We start from the raw sequence: 21,831 nt of genomic DNA on the forward strand, positions 1-21,831 counted from the left end.
TTAGTATAATTGAAAACAGAAAACCCAGGAAATAAGCAACTATTTCTTCTCTTCTTTTGGACAATATATATTGTTAATGTACAGGGAAAGTTCTGCATGTTCAAATCTTTGATTGGAAGATTTCAAGCTACAGAAACATTAATCCTGCAATTGTCTTAGTAATGGCAATTAATAGAAATAAAAATGAATAGAAAACATAGAGGGGGATGCCTGAATATAGTATACACACATAGAAGATAAGAAATAAATTTCTGTAATACACTTGACATATGTAACTCTGAGAATTGCACTTCCCAAAATCATCAAGCAAATGCAACAGATAGAGAGCTACAGAGCCTTCCTCCTGTATACCTTCATGTTTATCATCAGTCTTAACTAGACTTGAATTATTGTGTCCTGAGCAAGCGTTAATTTTTTTTCAGGTGAAACTCCTCACTTTCCTGTAAGAATAAGTAGGTCCTGATACTGCTTGAGTCCCAAAACATACCTTGGTTCAAACCCTGGCCCCACTGAGGTCAATAAGAAAATTCCTGTTGGCTTCAGTTGTACCAATATTTAAGTCCCAAAGATAGGTCTTGGTGGATCATTGATGTTTATAAAGGGCTCATGCAGCTCCTTAGCAGAGGGATACACCTCACTTGTATGGGTGCCATGCTCCTTCCCTATTCCTACCTCTGATGACCTCAGTTTGCAGAATGAGGCCTCTGTGTAAGTGTCACTTAATGCAAAGTTGTGGCTGTATCCAGCTGTCAGCATGACGTAATTTTGGAACCACGCTTAATTTCAAGCTTTGCAGATAATTCAGTTTGTTCCATGCTTTCCAACAGAAACAGCATGAAAACAACCATATCCCCAGTCTAAATGATGAGTAATACTGTTTAACTTCTTTGAGGTTTATTTTCAGCAAGCAACAGAACATATATCTGCCGTTCCTTTTTTCATATCAGTCAAAACTGCTGAAAGACTGAAATGCCTACTTGTCAGCTCAACAAACTGCATTGACAGGGGTCCCACGTCTTAAGTTCTTAGGCACACATAAAGCTTATAAGCAACCCCGTTGACATCGGCAGGGGAATTATTTGTGGGCTGGTAGGTACCCTGCTGAATCAGGCCAAAAAGGCTAATGGCTTTTCCTTCTTCTGGTTGGGAGGCTGCAAGAAGTGGCGGCCTCACAGCCCCTCAGCTTGCATTTTCTGGGCAGTATGTTTGCTGGAGGAACTATTTCATCTGCCTCAGGATTATAAGACCTGAGCTTTTATGCATTTTAATGGCTTCAGCCTATTTGCAAAGAAGTATGGGGGTGTTGGAAATGTGTTGCTCCAGCCATTTTTACCACGAAGGTTTGTGCTCTGCAGACAAAATGTCTTAAAAACTTCATTCGTCACCCTCTGCCTATAATCATTCCTCAGATTGACTATAAGGAAAAATACTGTCTTTGAAATAGCATATCATATTGAAAGGCTTACAGAGGTACAAAAAGGTGTCATTTCTGTTGCATTTTATGTTTCAGAGATATTCAAGACAATATCAATATACGTACAATTGAAAGAAATTCATTCACGGGCCTGAGTTCTGAAAGCGTGATTCTGTGAGTAAGAGACAGTAAATCCGTTATTCTCCTCGTTAGCTCATTTCTTCCCCAGAATAGGATCAAGGAAACCAGGGGATGGGCACTATTTTATGCACTTCCAAATTCACCTTGAGGTTTTAGGCTTTTCCCCTACCCCTGAAATCTCTGTATTCTGTTTTCCTGCCATGAAAAATGAATTCTTTTGTGGGTTTTTTGTTGTATTCTAATCCTGCTTTGTATTTTAGAAGCACAGCATAGAGCAAATTTAGTAATTACTGATGCCAAGGTTAAACATATTCCACCTACAACAACAGTTCCATGAGATACAAATTGCGTTCAAAAGGATGGCATGACTCATAAATATTTACAGTCAGACACATCATTCAAAGGCGTTTATTATTTGGGCAAAATATATGTAGATGTTGTGGAAATGTGGTATATTTGTACACAATGTTAATGCATTGATACAGGCCGGTTCACAATGCAGTTTCAAGCTGCGTGGTTAGATTACTACATTTGACTTGAACAGTCATGTTTTTTAATGAACTATCTGGCTTCTTTGATCCTTTCTGTTGGTATATCAAAACGTACTGTTTGCTTGCTAACAAGCTGCCTTCATTTCACCTAGCCAGTGGCCAGACTGGAAAAATTTCCCACTGTGTGTGTGCAGTTTACCTCGTATACCGAAGCAGACAAGCGAGATCTGATTGACTGATTGGGCTCACGTTGATTTTGATGGGAGCAAGGTCAGACCATCAATATTTGAAGAGAGGCCAGTAACAAGTCACTTAGCTCTTATCTCTCCTTTTCCCCCCATCAGTTATGCACAACCTCTGTCTATGTCAAGTTCCCTGAAGTTTTAAACACAAACACAGTTTTCTCAAATATATGTTCAAGTCACGATACCCTAAATGTAGTGGTTTATCTTTTCTCCTATGATGATAATATTTGCTGCTCAAGTAGGACTTTGTATTTTCAGAGTGCTGCACAACCAGTACTGTATTTGTTTCCATAATTCCACTAAGGGGTGAGATAAATATCCTGGATTTTTACTGTGATTAGACCTCTCCGTGCCACTTGAGCAGAATGAAATTAGATTCCCTCTCTCCCTAGGATGTCCCATTGCTTATATGATTACTGCCAGGGTACTGAAGGATAGTCTTCTCTGAGGACTGAAGGCTGCTGGTTTGCTTGTAAAATTGTTCTGGGGGAGGACTGTGTCCTCTTCCAGCTGCTTTGCCCTGCCTCCTCCAACAGCCCCATTGCCACAGGCTCCCCACACCCGCCAGTGTGTGCAGGAGCAGCAAGAGCTGTGTAAGCAGACCTGGCCACCACCCTCCTGCTCAGATGATGTCCTGGCTCTGCTGTAGTTCTCCCTTGAGACAGGTGCCCGGCATGTGCTCTTTGAGAGTCCCTGATTAGGCTTTCCTTGTGCTGTGATGAAGTTGCCTCATTTTAGACCCAAATTTGCTGTTTTTCTATACAAAACGGAAGTCACTATGCCATGCAATAGAAAGTTACTGTTACAGCAACATCATTTTGTGAAATCAGGCATGTCAAGATGATGTTAAAAACAGCCAGGACCTATTGAACCTCTGCATTCCGGGGAGACCCAATTTTAGCAGGTTTAGCTGTGGCAGGGTCCAAGCATGTTTAAGCCAGTAACTTGGATTGCATCTGATCTTACACTATGCATGGGATCTGCACAGACTGGAACTGTGGATGCATTTGGTAAAGGAGTGCTAGAAATTTGTGGAAGAAATTCACCTTGCTTCCAGGTCTGCATGCCACTTAGAGCCTAAGATAGAGCTTTCCTGCCCTGAAATAGGCTGTAAATAGTACCTCAGGGGCAGTGGCTTCCTGTACTGGGTGAATTTTAAAGTGTGTTTTAAAAATACTGCTATAGCTATGAAATAGCGAGTAAAGCCCATATGTCCAAGCTCTGGATCTCTGCCTCTGTTATCACTTGTTGCTAACATAAGAGTTAGTGGAGTCAGTAAGGATGCTGGTTGAAATAAGGGGAGAATTTATCTCAATAGAAACTTGTCTATATGAAGTATAATGAGATCTTAGGATTTAGGTAAAATTTTGTTTGCTCTTTTTACTACTTGAATGCAATTACCTGGGTGACAAGAGCGTATAGTCCACCCTGTATTGCAACAGTGACTCTGATTTTATGACCTTAGTATCTCATTGCATTAGCATCATGTTCAGTGAGGGAATGCAGTAAGTGCTAATACTGTGATTAAAAGCACATATATCAGCCTGGCAGCTACGAATGGATAAGATCAATGTAATATAATAAAAGTTTTAAATGCTATAAGCAGGGACATGTCTCTCGTCTGTGCCTGCTCACTCATGTCTAATAGTGCTTGCAAGTGAAGGGGACGGTGACAGTTCTCCTGATCCGACCTGACAGACATTATAGACACGGAGCTATGTACATCTGCCTGTCATGGTCAAAAGGGTAATCCTTTCAGCCAGACCCATAACTGATTTTCATGCTGACCTTAGCTCACCACCTTGGACCTTAAATAAGTGGGTCACTTGCATGCTCAGCTTTCAGTGTGAATTAGAAACAAAACGTCCAGGTTTGCTGACAGTTTAATTAAATCAGGCCATTTTTGCCATCAGTCAGACCTGTCATTGCCTGTTGGAGAGGGCGTGAGCTGCAAAGTGACGTTCAAAGCGAGATGAAAGATTGCGCCGTAAAGATGATAAATATAACTGACCCAAATGTAAATTTTTAGGACTGTGAAGGGAACAGAGGGAAGGACGTTAAATGTTAATTAGTTAATGCACTACAGTAAAAACTTGGTGGAAAGCCCCAGGAGGTTCAATGCCCAGATTTACTACCTCTCTCTCTTCTTGAGGGAAGGAGCCCAGGGAGGTGGGACTGGGGCAGCAGAGCAGACAGGGAGTGTAATTTGTCGAGGCAGCAGACTAGGAGGAATCAGCTGCTTCCCGGGCAGTTTGTCACCACTGCCACCCCCCTCCTGCCTGGCTCAGTGACAGTCAGCCTCCCTCCTCCGCCTGCACCACTGAGCATGTGAGGCCACCACAGGCGGTCGTCTTTTTTTTCTAATAACTGGCAAAGGTTAAGCTGTGGCCCAGTGTTTCAAAAGCATCCTGAAAAAAGTAAAACTAAGTGGCACCACAGCACCAGCAGGAAAGATCCTGGTCTCACCCCTCCTGGGATTAACCTGGAACAGCCTCACTGACTTTGTTGCAGCCTTCCCAGGGGAGCTGTGAGCAGCGCCAGAGTCTTCATCAGCTCAGCCCTTGCTTCAGAAACATACTCTAGCTATCATCGCTGGTGGTAGCGCTCACCTGCCCTGTTCATGTCTGTACTCTCCAAAGCTTTCCTCCAACTATTGGGATCTTACAAGCTAGTATTCATAGAAATTTCATCATTTGAATATTCATTTAATGATTTTATTTGTTTAAGATCCCTTTCACTGATTTGAATTACATACGTTTTAGTTATGAAGTATGAATAAGAACCCAGGCATTTTTTTTTTCCTCTATTGCAGATGGCTAAATAAAAATGGGATTCGGGAAATTGAGAATCATGCATTTAATGGAACCTACCTGGATGAGCTGTAACTATTTCTGTTGTTTACTATTGTGAAAAGCAATTATTAGAAGGTAGTAACTGCTGCAAGCTTTTTTTTTTTCATTTCAGATTGTTTTAGCAACAATATTGTTGTGTTTTTCAGAAATCTAAGTGATAATCACAACCTAGAAAAATTGCCAAATGAGGTCTTCCAAGGAGCGAATGGGCCTGTTGTTTTGTAAGTAATATTCAATTTTTTTTTCATTATTAACTCCCTAGAAAAGAACAGAACATGTGAATGCCAGTCTGGATTTCAACATCACACAAATCCTGGAGTTCAGAACTGGAGGTGTAGTTCTGAATATAAAAAAACTGGAAGCTGTATCTGAAATTTCAGCCTAGATCCATATTTTCACTTTGTCCTCAAGTTTTTGGGAGTATTTGGATCCAGGGTTTTAGATCCAGATTCCTCTCCACAGCTGATTAAGCTCTGTAAGAGAGTAGTTCTGCTTAATTTTTTTCCAGAGAAAAATGCTGTTAGTTTTTTGTTTGAGCAAAATCAAGAATAGGTGAGTGGGTCCTCAGTACTTAAATCTGAATTGCTTACCACTGAAGATCTGCCTCTGCATCTCTGAAGCTTAATTCTAAAGAAAAAATCCCTACCCTACAGGGACAGAGATTGGGATGTCCCATCCCCCATAGGGATAGATATGAGATCTATCTCACGCAGTTACAGCAGGATGTCTTTGGTGGGTGATAAGCTGGAAAGCAAGATCTCAGCAGTAGAGAATTCAGCAGTAGGATGCTCATGGATTCTAGTCACCATTACCTCAAGCCATGGTTTGCCATGGGGTCTGAAAATGCTTGTGAGTGTCCACAACTGCTTGTGTTTCTGAGCACAAGCCACAACACATAAGAGCTGCAACAGAGACATGGGAGTCTTTTTTTTGTCTTACCAATTCATCAGAGACTTTCTCTCTGCCCATCTACCCTGGATGTCCAGAGAGGGCTAGGAGTCACCCAGAAAGGGTGAAAAGGGGTCATTGGAGTTGTTGGAAGATTTTACACAGAGGTTAGAGTAGTTAGAAATCTAAAAAAGAGGGAGAAAAATGTCCAGTTAACCTTGAGTTCAGATCAGAGCTCTTCTGAAGGCCTTTTTCCATGTTGTGATGGTCAGTGCACTGATGATATAAATAGCTGCGGTATGGGTTACTGCATTCTACTCCACTTCCATCACTCCCTCAAAGCGTCTTCCTTCTTTGGAAAAGACTGCTGGTGGAGCACCTTTTCAGCAATAATATCATTGAAGTTTCTTTGGAAAAGCATTGTTTCCTGTAGCAAAAAGTAAATGCATTTTCTTTGCAAGCTGTAGCTGATACAATCATATTCTGGAGGTTTATCAAATTGATTTGGCTGTAGTTCAGATTCATTTGATAGTTCAATTTCTAACACCGAGTTATTTGTGTAAGAAGTTTTCTGTTATATTACCAATAGATCTGCTATCCTATGGATGGGAAATTACCTTTTTATCCTGACTGAGATCACAAAAGAAGAGCCTTCTTACTCATCTGTCACTGTAGTATACACCAGGAATGCGCTTTCACTTGTGGAAATGATTGACCCATAATCATATCTTTGCTGGGACAAATAATGTTGTTGCAATCAAATCTGTGTTGCAGACTGCAACGTTTTATTAGAATGAATGTCAGGATGTTTTAACTCTTGATCTTCCTGAACCAGTGTTCTACAGTCAATTAATACCAACTTCTATTTTATAATTCAGCATATTAAAACAATGTGAAAGAAACACAAACACAAATAGTAATGTCAGAAAGTACCAATCTTAGCCCTTGTACAGGCTACCCAGTTTCACGAATCAAATCCACTCTCAGACTTACAGCTCTTGGCTGAATTAGAATATCTCTTTTGGAAAGACATCAAGTTTTGAGTTAAAGGATTTCAGCGCTGACAGTAGGCAAGTAAATCAAATGGCTAATTACTCCCACACCTATACACATTCCTTCTATACAGAAATTCACTGTATTTCCAACTTGGAGTTCCATAGCTTCGATTTTCAGCCAGATTGTTTCATTTAATCACCTTCTGGTGCTCATAGAGCTGTAGTGGCTTACACCAGCTTTTACTGAAGTCCTTAGGAGTTCTCTGTCTGTGTCCTGACTCAGATGCAGGGCAAGGTATGGCTGTGGTCCATCCTATCCTTGCAATTTGTCTTCAACAGGAAAGCCCATATGGGGGCCACAGGAGAGCTCCAGTAGATCCCCAGCTCAACAGCTGAGTCCCCGAAGCACAGCCAGACAGAAGTTTAGATACAAGTATGGAGAAAATTGTTCTCACTGATCAGTCTGCCCCTCTCTGATTTCTGCTCTGCCAGCAATTTCTTGCTATTTCTATATGTGTTTTTCAAACCTCATCAGCTGGTCAGTATTTTTGGTAATCCAACAGAGACTCTCAGTGGGAAAGGGAAGTGATTGGAAGAGAAGTCAGATTCATTTTGCTGTTCCTGCACCGGCTGCTGTCAAGGCTGATGACTAGCAGCCAAGCAACAGCAATACATGTATTCTAGTTTGATTTTGTACTGCCGCTTTATCGTCTTGTTCATCGTGCTTATTTAATTTATCAGGCCTCTGACTAGAGAGGAACACCCCAAAGAACCTCTGCACTGAGGTCTGCTTATGATAACTCAGTGGAGTAAGTTACTAAATCACCTGCACAATGTCTATGCTTGCTGTTCTGGGGTCTGTCAATGGTGTATTGATAACTATCCCTAGCAGACATACCAACAAACCCTGCAGTAGTGTACAAAGCACTTTCTCTAACTCACTTCTGTTTATGTGCAATAATGAGCATAAAAAGAAGGATTTTTAAAAGAAGAAGAAAATATTTTCATGGGAAAATATTTAATATTTATGAAATTATTTAGAGATGCCCAGAGACTCAGTAACATTTTAGCTATTTTTAAGTCTAGGTGATATTCCTATTTATATTTATTTGTTATTGCCACCCAGTGTAATAACAGTTTGGACTCAGTAAAGATTTTTAGCTAACAAGCCAAAGAAAACATTCTCCATGCTCTTGTTCAGAATTATGTGCCCTTGTGAAGTTTCATAGGCTCTTAATGATGCCATGAGTGATGCTGTCTTCAGACTTAGGCAGAAAACTGCTGTTTAGTTGTTGAGTCATGAGCATATACTCTAGGTGACAGTTTTCATTAGGCAGCATACTAAGGGCAACAGTCAGTCCATGAAACAATCGAGTTTGCTTGTTGCAACCTAATTGGCTCTTCAGAAGTCTAAGTCAGAAGTCGATAGCCTAAAATTTCTCTTCAGCTGCAGCTTTTAGCTCCTGTGAGAAACAGGTCAGTCCCAGAACAACCTCAAGACCACAACATGGCTTCTCTCAGCCTGACCTGCAGAAGTTCAAAGTATTTCTGACTCCATGGGTCCGTCTTGCCCTTCCAGTAGAAGTCATGGCCCCAGATCAGGGTAGCAGAGTGAGGTCTGTGTTTGCTCTTCTGCTGCCACAATTCATGGTCCAGTCGTTGAAGGCTCTACATACGTTCAGAGCCTGGCTGCAAAGCCTCCAGCTGTGAGCACAGCATGGACACAAAGATAATCTTTACCCATGGCCAGTAACTGCTTTATTAGCTGCATATGAATTTTGTAGACTTGGCCATCCTAAGCTAAAGACCATGAGTTCAAACAGAGCCATTTCCTGGTATTAATTTTGCTTCTCAGAACGGAGAACAGAGGTGCAAATGTGCATATGGTACATAGCAACTGTCTGAAGTTTATTACATGCTGCTAAAACCTGGTCTCCCCCTCATGTGGCACCACTCTACTGCATTAATATGATAATAAAAACAATTTGTGCATGTTGGGTAATAGAGATCAAATAACATGTTGTCCTGACATCGTACTGTTACAGATGAATTGGAAACTGTCTTGGAGGGGGCATGGAGAAAATTACAAATATTGTTGGTCCAATTCCTTGATTAGGAAAAATTCCTTTCTTTTGTCAGAGAATAAACAGCAGAGCAGCCTCAGCAAACACTGCACCCTGGATCAGTCTCACGCCATAAGAGTATACAGGCTAAGGGAGGACAGGGTGATTTTGCATAGTCCATTTTACTGTTTCTCTAAGAGAAAGAAGTTTGCTGTCACGAGCTGATATAGTTTGTGCCCTAGTGAGGGAAATGTGAGGACATTTTACCCCAGCTGTTACACCCTGGAGCCATGGGGATGGGTTCTCAAATATCTCTTAGCCTGGAGATGGAGCACCCTTGGTCCTTGTTCCCTTTCCCCACCTGCATGGAACAAGTCAAGATTTAGTGTGTGGACAATGTTTTTCCTTCTAAAAGCCTCACTAGTGCTCTCTTTACTCCATTTGTAGCTGCTGCTTCCATTGCTGCCTTTGACTGCCTGTCCCACACAGTAATTGCCTTCCACATAAATACCTCTCCTAACCTCCTGTAATCTTGCCCCTTTCTTCGCTTCAGTCTGTGCTCTCTTCTTTTTAAACTTCCTGAAATGTTTTGTTATTTTTGCTCCTCACAGTTTGAACCATGTCACCCCTGTCTCTCCTTGATCTCTATTTCTTTCTAATGAGTACAAAACCTGATATCCCCAACCTCTCCTCACATCTGTACCCCCCCCATGAGCTTCTCTCTTTGTGTTTACTGCCTTTTTCACAGCAGCCTTCCAATGACATGATGTTAATGTAACAAACTTCTGTTGTGATTTCATCAGCCTTTTTTATCCTGTAACGGTATTCTCAGGTGATTGGTGCATTTACTGGGTATTTACTAAACCCAGAATCATATGGCACTAATGGTTTATGTTCCTGCTAATTCTTACTCAGAGGGTTTGGGGATTTTTGTTCTTTTTTCTCAAACCAGACTAACATCACTTGATGGTTGTTTGTAATATTTGTTCAGGTTTCCTGGAGGAACACCTAATTTATCCGTGGATCATGTTTTCAGCATGGATTTCCAGCTGAGCTCTTTCCAGTCACTACTCTGAGAATGAATGGGACAGTCTAAAACCTATATCCACTGTCGAACAGAAGTAAATTTGTTTTTTACCAAGATTTTCATATGTTTTCTTAAAGGGATATTTCAAGGACAAGAATCAGTTTCCTGCCAAGTCATGGATTAGAACTCATTAAGAAGCTAAGAGCAAGGTCTACATACAATTTAAAAAAGCTTCCCGATTTAAGCAAATTTAGATCTTTGATTGAGGCAAACTTCACCTATCCTAGCCATTGCTGTGCATTTACAAACTGGAAAAGGCAAAAGTAAGTGATTTCATTTGTTTTTCTTTTTGGTGCTTCTCAACAGTTGATAATGAATTAAATAAACTTCCTCAAAGTCTGGATAGGAAACGTCTCTTCTGTGCAAGTAAGTAAATGGATAGAAATAAATAAATACACAATACATACATGTTTATGCATGCTATGCAGTTCACTGCCTCTCCATTCCAGAGAGGTAATAAATTTTCATAGCTGTGTTAACATCAGCATTTTCCCCAGCTGCGGCTCTAGCCCCCACCTGTCATTGGTCCATCTTTCATTGGGACCTGCCATCCTGGATCAGCCTGGAGCCATGCTGAAGACATTCAACAGGAAAAGTTTGCTAACTTTTCAGGAGGTAGCTGGAGGGAAAGCTGTGTTTGCAGAGAAGTTTGTCAATACTTGGCCACCAATTCAGGAGGGTAACAGGACCGCTGAGTGATCTTAAACTCTTCTCTCAGAAAGCCACACTGAAATAGGAACATTGTCCAACCAAATGCCACAGATATGTTATCTGTCGAGTCTACATACACATTTTTGGACATGATTTCTGAAATGGTTAACCTAGAGCAGACTCCTTATATCCAAATCAACAGAGAGGGTGGGATGTTCTTTTTAGACTCCCAAAGTAATTTTCCATGCTTATTTTAGTTTTCCATTAGCAAGTTGCAGTGAGACTTCAGGTATCAGTGATTCTCACTGACTATTTTCAGTTGCTCAGATAGACTTTAAATATATACATTAACTAGCTAATGAACCTCCTGAATTTGTGCCCCTGGAAAACAGGAGGAACTGGTACCTACAGAAACCCCTGTCATTGTTCAAAGTTCTTCCTTTACTGGATGTCCTCAAAGACTTGGAATTTGCCATGGCAGAAAAGAAAATGTGGGTCATTGTTGCAATTCAAGACATTGTCTTCAGAAGTTGCCTAAAACTTCAAAGAAAAGTAAAACCATGCATACAAAGCATAAACTATTAGTAGTGATAGCTAATAAATATCACCTATGTGTGTTTGCAAAACTACCTGTGTAAAGAGTGCAAGTCCGATGGTGGAGACTGCAGTGTTTATCAGTTTATCAGCAGGAGACATTTTCACATGTTTCTTGGTATCTTGCTAAGTAGAAATGAGACCGGTCCTTCCAGCACTGGTGGCAAAGTGATATTTGCCGAAGAGTCCAATGGAAGCATGTTTAGTCCTGAATCTGCAAAGGGACCTTAATATCACTGTGATTCATATTTTTGAAGGTACTTGGCTTCTGGGCTGCTTAGGCCAAATCAGGACCCAAATCCCAGAATCCACCCCTTAAATTAGGCAAATGGACTTTTCAAAAACAGAGTAAGAGTTACTGTTGAAGGAAAGCTACACGAGGAAATGGTAAGCTCTGGTAAGCTCTCAGTATCTAGTCCCCTCACTTGGGCTTTAAATAACTTCTGTGTGAAAGAGTTATCAAGCATTGGAACAGGGTGCCCAGGGAAGTGATTGAGTCCCCATCCCTGGAGGTATTTAAAAGACATGTAGATGCGGCACTTAGGGACATGGTTCAGTGGTGGACTTGGCAGTGTTAGGTTTACAGCTTGACTCGATGATCTTAAAGGTCTTTTCCAACCTAAATGATTCTAGGATTCTAGGATTCTATGTCATGCTTGCCCCAGGGAACTGAAGCCCACAGCACTCACTTCCCCCTTAGTACAGCACCACTTTCGGAAGCCTCTGCTCTGGCAGGTAAGAAGCCAAGGAGGACACTTATAGCCCTTCCCACAGCCTGGGCAAGTGCAATTTTGCAAAGAAATGCCAATGAACTGTGCAAAACTCTCGTAACCCAAGTGCAGATGGTCAGCAAGCTGAGCTGGAGCACTACACAGCAGTGAAGCTGCTTCTGGAGCAAGTCTGGTCACGACTGCACAGTCCCCTATAGTATCAGGTGTAATGCAATGGTAAGAAGAGTATGCAAGTGGGAGATGCTCTTCTTTATGTGATGTATGGTTACTTGAATAAATGTGCACATGGACTGTATCACCCTTGTCAACAGAACAAAGTTGAATGTATTTATATATGGTTTTAATAGTTATCAGACGTATCTTTTAAAAATATTAAGCTTAAATGCAAAATTATTAGAACTAATTATTTAAATCAACTCTTCCTGTTAACTGCTTTAAAACATAATTAAAAATGGTAATTTCTTTCACACAGTCATGTGTCTTGTACTAAATTGATGGGAGACTGATATTCTCTCTCCAGCTTAAAAATAGAAAATGGATGCATTTTAGTTCAGTTTGAATACCGAAGGTATTACCATACACTTCAGCTGAGATTAGTCACACGTACAGTAGCTACACTCACTTTCATTTTAAAGCAGTTTTCTTGACAGCTGGCACAAGCTGCATGTGCATTGAAGACTGCTCGGGTTGTTTAAGAGTTATTAATAGTTTGCAGTGCTTGATCACACCAGTGTGTTATCTCTTTGGCAAGAGCTGTGCTTGGTTCGATGCAGCAGGCATTACCTGTGGTGGTGGTAACAATGATGTGACCTGACTTGCCATGCACCTTCACAGGAGATGGTCATTCTCCCATGTCCATTTGGGTCTCAGATTACTTCCAGGTAGTCCAGGGAGGATAAAAATTATGCCTTGTCACCCCGAGAAGTGCATTTCTATGGATCACGGCAGCAGTTGGTGTTCATGTGGGAAATTCGGGAAGAAATTAAGACAGGGGTGTGTGGCCCCTTTCTGGCTGCCCCATTTATGTAAGATTTTCCCTCTTTGAGACTTTTGCAGTACTCGAGAACCTTAGATAAAATAAGTTGCCATAGTGGATCGTGCTTGATCACCTCTCCCAAATCTATCTGCACTGGCGAACAGGCTCTGTTGTGATAGCAGAAAGCTTAAACCTGTTCCAGCAGCAGTGCTTTCTGAATTTTGGAGGATGTCGCATCAAGCACAGCTCCACCAGACTGAGACACAAGTTAAAACCTAGGCAATTTTGATTTTTTTTCCCATCCCAAGAAGGATTATATGATAAATATTGATCTGTAGATTTATCACACTGGAATATTGCGATACTGGCCTAATGGAAGATAAGCTGCCTTCTTAGGACAAGCCCAGTGCAGTATGTTGAACTCCTCTCACATTTTTCTGTGACTGGAAAATAATATTCTTGAAGTGTGGATAGGGCAGAGGCTGGAAGTTAAAACCCTCAACTTGACATAGACCATTATGAACTTCAGCAAGCTTTTGACTTTCTTTTGACGTAAAGAGAACCTTCTGCCTAAAAGAATGACATTGATATGACTCTGTCCTTACACTTGATCATTATTCTTTGGAGGAGCTGTCACTTGAAATCCTATTTTTTAAAAAAATATGGCAGCATCAGGAGTTGAGTTTGAGCCTCATCTCATGAGAACTTAATATCAGTTGTTCACAACTCACTTGATGCCACTTTTCAGTGAGGATGATTGGTTTGAGATAGGGCTTAATACAGAACACAGGTCGGGACTGTTTATTGTGCTGAGTGTGTTTCTCAGCACACAAGATCCTGCTGTCCAGACAGCAGATCCAGATCCAGACAAAGCACATAAAATAACTATTTGTACAAAGGTAGTCATTTTTGTCTATTTTTGTCAGAGCACTCTGCCAATTTTAATGTTACTCTTTAAGTTGTCCTTTCTCTAGTTTGTTTTTTCAGAGGCATTACTTGAGCAAAGCAATGTTAAACAGTAACAGAGGGTTACAAATAGACTGAATAAATGAACTGTGTTAAGACACCTACTGTCTCAAAAGGAAGCAAGCATCCCTTGCCAAAAAATGTTTTAACTTGTTGCTCTGAATGCACTGTACAGCCCAAACAGCAAATATCTCAGGGCAAAGAACCAGTAAGCAGTCAGTACCAGAGGATGTCTCTTCTTTCCCCTGGGAGTTTGCAGCTGCTCATCTTATCTGCTCACAGTACAGGTAACCAGATGGGAGACTCCTCACCACCCATCCTTGGAGCAAACAGAGCAGCTAACTCTGTGGGAACCTGATTTTATTTGGGACTGCTGGCTGCAAAATAATTCAAGAATGAATAAATTGTAATAATCAGAAATATTTAATTGGCCTTACATAGCAGTCTTATCAGGGGACAGACTTGGCTCCAGGCAGTGCCTCCATAATTTGGGAGAAGGTTTATTTTTAACTCATAGCTGAGAAATGTGTGGATAAAAACATTTCCCTCAGTTCATTTACGAGGAACCACCAATTGCAGTAGCTTTCAGGGCCCTCAAGTGCCTGTTGCACTCAAAACTGAGGGACTTTCTCTCCCATTATTGCTCCTTGGAAGCATATATTCCCTTTCAGCTAGAGAACTGTTGATATATTGATCAATACACTGGACCCCTCACTCATCCTTGTGCCAGCAGAACACAGGGGAGCAAAATGTAATGCCTTGTTATTGCTATTGTGACCTCCATAGTGCATACTTGACCTCACAGAAAATCAGTTTTCTGCCTCAGTTGACAGGCAAAATAAAAAATATTGATAATAGTAGAGGATGCTCAGAACCTCATACAAAATGTCCCTCACCTTCTGGTGCTGGGCCTTCATTAGTTTTCCTTTCTTGCAGACCTTTTAAACTCGATTTTTGGAAGATGTAGTGAGTGCACAAAGTCAAAGGGTAAAATTAGGTTACAAAAAAGAATTCTCCCTTTTAAGCTGCTACCAATTGTTTAACAATTTCAGCCTAACTTGCCTAGAAAGCTCTTCTCTCAACTGTACTGCCAGTCAGGGTGGAAGATAAGCTGGGGTCCTGTCCTAGAAATTATACACCTAAATTGCTGTCTAGGCAGTAGATGAAAGTAGGCAGAGCTGAACTGTGTTGGTTCTGCAACACATTGTCAGCTGTTTCATTCCCTAACTCAGATTAGGTCTGGATCCATTTTATGCAAACCTATGGATGCAAGCTCCTGGGACACCAAATTTCAGGCTGGATTGATGGGCTGAGGCCAACTGTATGAGGTTCAACAAGTCCAAGTGCCAGATCCTGCACTTTGGTCACAACAACCCCAAGCAACGCTACAGGCTTGGGGAAGAGTGGCTGAAAAGCTGCCTGAAAAGGACCTGGGGGTGCTGGTTGACATCCGGCTGAATGTGATCCAGCAGTGTGCCCAGGTGGCCAAGAGGGCCAATGGCATCCTGGCTTGTATCAGAAATAGTGTGGCCAGCAGGACCAGGGAGGAGATAATGCCCCTGTACTTAGCAGTGGTGAGGCTGCACCTTGAATACTGTGTTCCGTTTTGGGCCCCTCACTACAAGAAAGACATTGAGGTGCTGGAGAGTGTCCAAAGAAGGGCAACAAAGCTGGTGAAGGGTCTAGAGAGCAAGTCTTATAAGGAGCGGCTGAGGGAACTGGGGTTGTTTAGCCTGGAGAAGAGGAGGCTGAGGGGAGACCTTATCACTCTCTACAACTACCTGAAAGGAGGTTGGAGCGAGGTGGGGGTCGGTCTCTTCTCCCAGGTAGAAAGCAACAGGATGAGAGGAAATGGCCTCAACTTGTGCCAAGGGAGATTTAGATTAGATATTAGGAAAAATTTCTTCAGGGAGAGAGTGGTTAGGCATTGGAACAGACTGCCCAGGGAAGTGGTGCAATCACAGTCCCTGGAAGTGTTCAAAAAATGTGTGGATGTGGTGCTTAGGGGCATGGTTGAGAGGTGGACCTGGCAGTTAGGTTAATGGCTGGACTTCATGATCTCAGAGGTCTTTTCCAACCCTAATAATTCTATGATTCTATGATTCTATGATTTTGCTGTAGCGGTAGCAGTTAGGCTTAGTTGGTGAGCTGTGTTAGGACTTGTGAGCTTCTGGAGATCCTTTCACTGTAGTGGCTGTGGTTGAAATAAAGGTGCAGAGTTTGGGATGGATTTACCATTCCCGTGGAAAGACAGCAGCTCATGATAAAGCTAAAATTGGTGGAGTGGAGTTCACTTCACTTGGTTTCAAATCTATTTTCTTTAAAAAAGATTTTTTTAAGCAAAATGTTCTACCATGTCTTGTGTTTGTATCTGTGTGGGCATCTGGCTTCTAGAGATTATCTGGAAGACGGCATGAACTTACTTATGCTATTTATTTGTGTTAATGGCCAGTTACCAATATGATATGAGATACTCAAAATGAATGACACAAACTGGAGTTGTTCTGTGCCCTGAAGGAGTTGCAACATTGTACATGGCACACTGACTGCCAAAAACTTTAGGAAAAAGGGAATTCGAGAGTAATACTAAGGGATAGTAGCATTATTGTGATTATACAGACTCCTTATGGGCACAGCTGAATTGACTCATTCTTCAAAGTTCAGTCTTATGTAGGAATTCATCATCATGTGTTTCCCCCATGCAAGAATCAGCTTATCAATGACAGGTTATATGTGAGAAATTCGGTTGAAATAAGGACGGCTTCTTACAGAATGTGCCTGTCCAGGTGGATAACTGTGTCATGATTTCTAGTAAAGCAAATATTTGGCTTTTCTTTCCCTTACATTTTATTATGTTTCCAAGTCATTTACATTTTTGTGTAATATTTTATAAATAGGGACCAGACAGACTATTAATTTCAAGCTCCAGGGTAGTCTATATAATCAGCTAACCAGAAAAACTCAGCCATTAATGGAAACTGGATGGTTTCATGTTTGTTGTATGCCTCATGCTGTGTCTCTTAGTTTCCAACTCTACTCTTTTTACAATTTCAGCACTGAATTGCATCCGATATGTAGCATATCTCAGGCCAAGCAAGGCGAGAAGATACATAGGCGATCTGCAGCTGAAGATTATATTTCCAACTATGGCATAGGATTTGACCCATCAGAGAATGAATTTGACTATGGTTTATGCAATGAAGTAGTTAACGTAGCTTGCTCACCTAAACCCGATGCTTTCAATCCATGTGAAGATATCATGGGATACAACATTCTGAGAGTCCTGATATGGTTTATCAACATTTTAGCTATCACTGGGAACATTGTTGTCCTCATTATTTTAATAAGCAGTCAATACAAACTCACCGTACCTCGTTTTCTAATGTGCAATCTTGCATTTGCGGATCTCTGCATAGGTATCTATCTGTTGTTTATTGCATCTGTAGATATCCAGACCAAAAGCCAGTATTACAACTATGCCATAGACTGGCAAACTGGGGCAGGATGCAATGCTGCAGGATTTTTTACAGTATTTGCAAGTGAACTCTCAGTCTACACGCTGACTGTGATAACTCTGGAGAGGTGGCATACCATCACCTATGCCATGCAGCTGGACCGCAAGGTACGATTTCGTCATGCTGTGATTATAATGATTTTTGGCTGGATGTTTGCTTTCACTGTGGCACTTCTTCCCATATTTGGAGTCAGCAGCTACATTAAGGTCAGCATCTGTTTGCCCATGGATATAGAAACACCGGTTTCTCAGGCTTATGTTATGTTTCTTTTAGTGTTGAATGTACTTGCATTTGTGATCATATGTGCCTGCTACATCTGCATCTACTTTACTGTGAGAAACCCTAATGTCATCTCTTCAAACAGTGACACCAAGATTGCCAAGCGCATGGCCATACTGATCTTCACGGACTTCCTCTGCATGGCACCAATATCTTTTTTTGCAATATCAGCCTCACTCAAGGTTCCTCTCATCACAGTGTCCAAATCCAAGATCCTTCTGGTTTTGTTTTACCCCATCAATTCCTGTGCTAACCCTTTCCTCTATGCCATTTTCACAAAGACTTTCCGCAGGGATTTCTTCATTCTGTTGAGCAAGTTTGGTTGCTGTGAAATGCAAGCCCAGATTTACAGAACAGAGACCTCCTCATCTGCTCATAATTTCCACACAAGAAATGGCCATTGCTCTCCTGCATCAAAAAACAGTGATGGGACTATTTATTCATTGGTTCCTATGAATCACTTGAACTGAAATGCTTGCATGAATTTGTGTCTGAGGCAGTGTGATAATCACTTTCAATTGTGAATTTGAATAATGACTTCAGCATAGAATGTAAACTTATGTTTTATGGGAAAACATTTCTATTTCCACTTTGCTATTTTTGTCCAATGAACAGCCATCAGAGATGACACATCATCTTCATCAGTTCTTGAAGGACAAAGAACAAAACTTCAGTATGTGCCAAAGTGTCCTTGTAGAATTGTCTCAAGAAATAAATTAGATTATAAACTGGTATCTCCCACTGTACAGGCAGAGATTCCCTTTGTTCTAGCAAGATGTTAGCTGCTTACTGAGAATTAAGTCATGGTTATATATGGTTGAAAGAAAAAATATGTAGAATTAATTTTTTTGTCTGTGAAGCATGTTATAACAATGACAGATAATTAGCTCTTTTCATTAATCATATCTCCTGGCATTACAGGAGACAGAAGGCCAACTTAAAGCCCTCCTTCAGCACAGACTTACTAGGAATGAGAATATCTTGTGTAGTTTCCATTTCTGTTCACCACAACAGAGGGGTGGAAGGCATCTCCAGCTAGGCTGGTGTTAGCTGTTCCACACTGCATGGACCTGCCTTACTCTGCACAAAACTGTCACTTTGGGTAGGATTTGTGTTGATCTAGACTGGCAGGCTCAGAGAACCAGACTTCATCTGAGTTTGGATCAAGGAGTTTGGTTTGGGATTGGTTTTCAAGATGCGAAAGAGCAAGAATGAGAGCAGGAGAAACCCTTCATAATAAAGAGGATGTTTTCTCAAGTTGGTCTCACAAAGTTGGGTTGAAATCACTTTCATGTGGCTGGACCCCTTGGGTATTGTCAGATGGGCCAACAGGCTGCTTTAACATGATACCTGAGGCAGGTTCGCCATGCAGTAGTATTAGTGTATTGCACTGTCTGGGTTATGTAAAGGATGATGGGCCCGATACAGCTTTTAAAAATCTGAACAAAAGTTTTTGTGAAATCCTACAAGTTTTCTTTCCCCTTCCCTTCTAAAAAAATCCTTCATGTGCACATTATCAGATGATGGTCCAGATTTAAAGACCTGAAAGAAACCATACACTGCATCTGTTGAAATAACAAAAAAGAAAAAGCTCTTAATCAAGATTTCCTAACTTTACAGAGGTTTTAAATAACATATCAATGAACAGACTTTTTACATTATTTGAATATCAAACTTTTTGAGGCTTAATCATTCCAAATTGCACCAAAGATTTAGGTTTGGGTAGGGTTTTATCATGCTGATTGTATGTCTATGTGTGGGTATGTGGGTGCAAAGAAAACACCGGGACAGGAGTCTGGGCTTCATTCCCACATTACAAACAATTCATGGTTTTGCCCCATGAGATTATAAATCTTGGGAGTCTTCATGATTAAATGTGATGAGCTTTGAATATTTCCTGCCTACAACTCCTAAAATTTCAGTAGTAATTCTTGATGCTTCTATCCATAATTTTCCCTGCCATCAGCTTCACATTTCAGCATCTGAACCTGATATGAATAACTACAGGAGATGATTATTCATTCAGTCCTAGCCAGGGAAGGAAGTATCAGTTCCCTACTGCATAAAACAGGAGAGATCAAAGATAGTTTGTATTGGGGGGGAAATTTCATTACTCAACACAGGTAACACTCCCTCCAAAATCCAGGAGAAGGAAGAATGAAAGAGCAAAACAGGAAAGACAGTTCATCTCTGGGAAGCTCTTCTGACTACTCAGAGGAATAATTTATTCACAAATGCTTTATGTCAATTACAGCGTACTGGTGTGCAGCCATTAAAACCCATCCCAATGGAAGTGTCTGAATGATGATGTTCCAAAATGGTAAATATTCTAGTTGCATTAAGAAAAGGTTCCTGAATCTATTCTTGGGCCAAAAATGAGGGGTGTTCTTTGGCAAATACTAGCCCATTTTTGTTGATAAATAGGGCAAATTCTTGTAGTGCATCACACTTTTTTGCCGGGATCCTGAGCATTTGCAAAGGCAATAGGCTGAGACCTGGCTGTTCAAGAAAGTGCAGGCATAGTCTATAAGCCAGTCTTGTAAATCCTTTCACAGCTATGTCAGGCGCATGAGCTTGGTACAGCTCACCTACTTCATGCACAACTGTTGCTCAGACATTTGCAGAATCGGGACCCAGTTAAATACGCTTTACAAATAAACACCCCTGAAAAGAGACCTTGCAGGTTTGTGTCTTGTAGCCAGAGTCAGATCAGGGCCCAAGGGATAAAGCCATCTAGCCCATGGCTCTTCCTCCGGAGGAGACAAGGGATGGAGGATACTTGAAGACCAAATAGAGCCTGCATAACCAGACACCTTGCCTCATCCCTAGCAGGAGGACAGCACAGAAATGCTTCAAGCACATGTCATCCTGCCCACATGTGCTGCGCAGGAGCTCTGGTGACAGCTCAGGCTGTGACAGCAACTCCAAAGCTGGGAGGCTGACCATGTGGTTGCCAAGACAAAAACCTCCTTCCTGTAATCCTCAGATCTCCTTGGCTTTCAGTATTCTTTGGATTTTAATTTTAAGCATCTTCCAAATTGTGAGGGCCATCGTAGGACCTGTATCTTTCCCTCTGTGGGACATTGGTCCTTTTATAGAAATGTTTTAGAGCAATGTTTTTTCTTTGAAGAAAGCAGTATAAGAAAAAAAAAATGCAAGATACATTTTATTCATGCTTGTAATGTAAAAAAAAAAAAAAACTGCTGGTGTCTGATATGGATTTTCTCAACACTGAACAACATGTTTATGTGTGTAATCTTTAAACTATTTTACATTTCCCTTTCTGAGATCTATTTTAATAAAACCAATATCAAAACAAAGTGCCTTTGGAACAAGTGTATGGCCAGAGATATGCTGACGAAGTATGCAATAAATGTTACTGCTTATCTGGAGAGCTCCATTTATGCAGCACAGCCTCCACAGTCGGGTCACTGTGACCTACAGATGAAACTCAGCTGATGAGAGACTCTGCAAAGAAAACCCTCCTGTAGCCTCCTGCAGAGTTAATAAAGCACAGAAAGGTATGTTTGGAACCTCTTAAACAGATAACTTAGCAACAATGACTTGTCTTTTTTTTAACCAATCACTTATATTAGTTCATATTTCTTATGAAATAAGATATAAACCATTGACAGAACTTTGACAGGCATTTTTCTCCTTTCTAGTATACATAAATGGCTCTTAAGTGGTGCACTTTAATTTTCTTTCCCTTTTTTTTATAGCCAGGGCTTGGAGCTCTGTTTTGCTGAGTCTTTTGTTCAGACAAATAAGTGTGCATCTGTGCGCGCATATGTGTGTGTAGGAGAGACAGGCCACAGGTAACAAGGAAACCAACTCTCTGATTCACAGGAAAAACCCTGGAGTTGTTCTAACTTGGAGCCCATTGCTAGCTCACTCCAAAGACCATCTGACAGCCAACGATATTGCAATATCTTCTGGTTTT

General features: G+C 41.1%; 1 protein-coding gene across 5 annotated transcripts in view; it reads left to right on the forward strand.

Annotated features, from left to right (window-relative positions):
• The window catches only part of FSHR (follicle stimulating hormone receptor), an 85,451-nt gene extending 64,150 nt beyond the window's left edge, over positions 1–21,301 (forward strand). The window contains exons 5-9 of one of the 5 annotated variants that reach the window (XM_087775969.1): positions 1,511–1,588; positions 5,104–5,172; positions 5,290–5,364; positions 10,254–10,439; positions 17,149–21,301. In XM_087775969.1, the coding sequence (XP_087632095.1) occupies positions 1,511–1,588; positions 5,104–5,172; positions 5,290–5,364; positions 10,254–10,439; positions 17,149–18,358 (1,618 nt within the window). In that variant the 3' untranslated portion in view covers positions 18,359–21,301. The remainder of the gene's footprint in view (positions 1–1,510; positions 1,589–5,103; positions 5,173–5,289; positions 5,365–10,253; positions 10,440–17,148) is intronic. The other 4 variants (XM_087775967.1, XM_087775970.1, XM_087775968.1 and 1 more) reach the window with 4 other exon arrangements.
• Positions 21,302–21,831: the final 530 nt, after the last annotated feature.

This window comes from Nipponia nippon, unplaced genomic scaffold (assembly GCF_047370975.1).
Source record: "Nipponia nippon isolate SJK-2023a ecotype South Korea unplaced genomic scaffold, ASM4737097v1 scaffold_4, whole genome shotgun sequence".
Lineage (NCBI taxonomy): Eukaryota > Metazoa > Chordata > Aves > Pelecaniformes > Threskiornithidae > Nipponia > Nipponia nippon.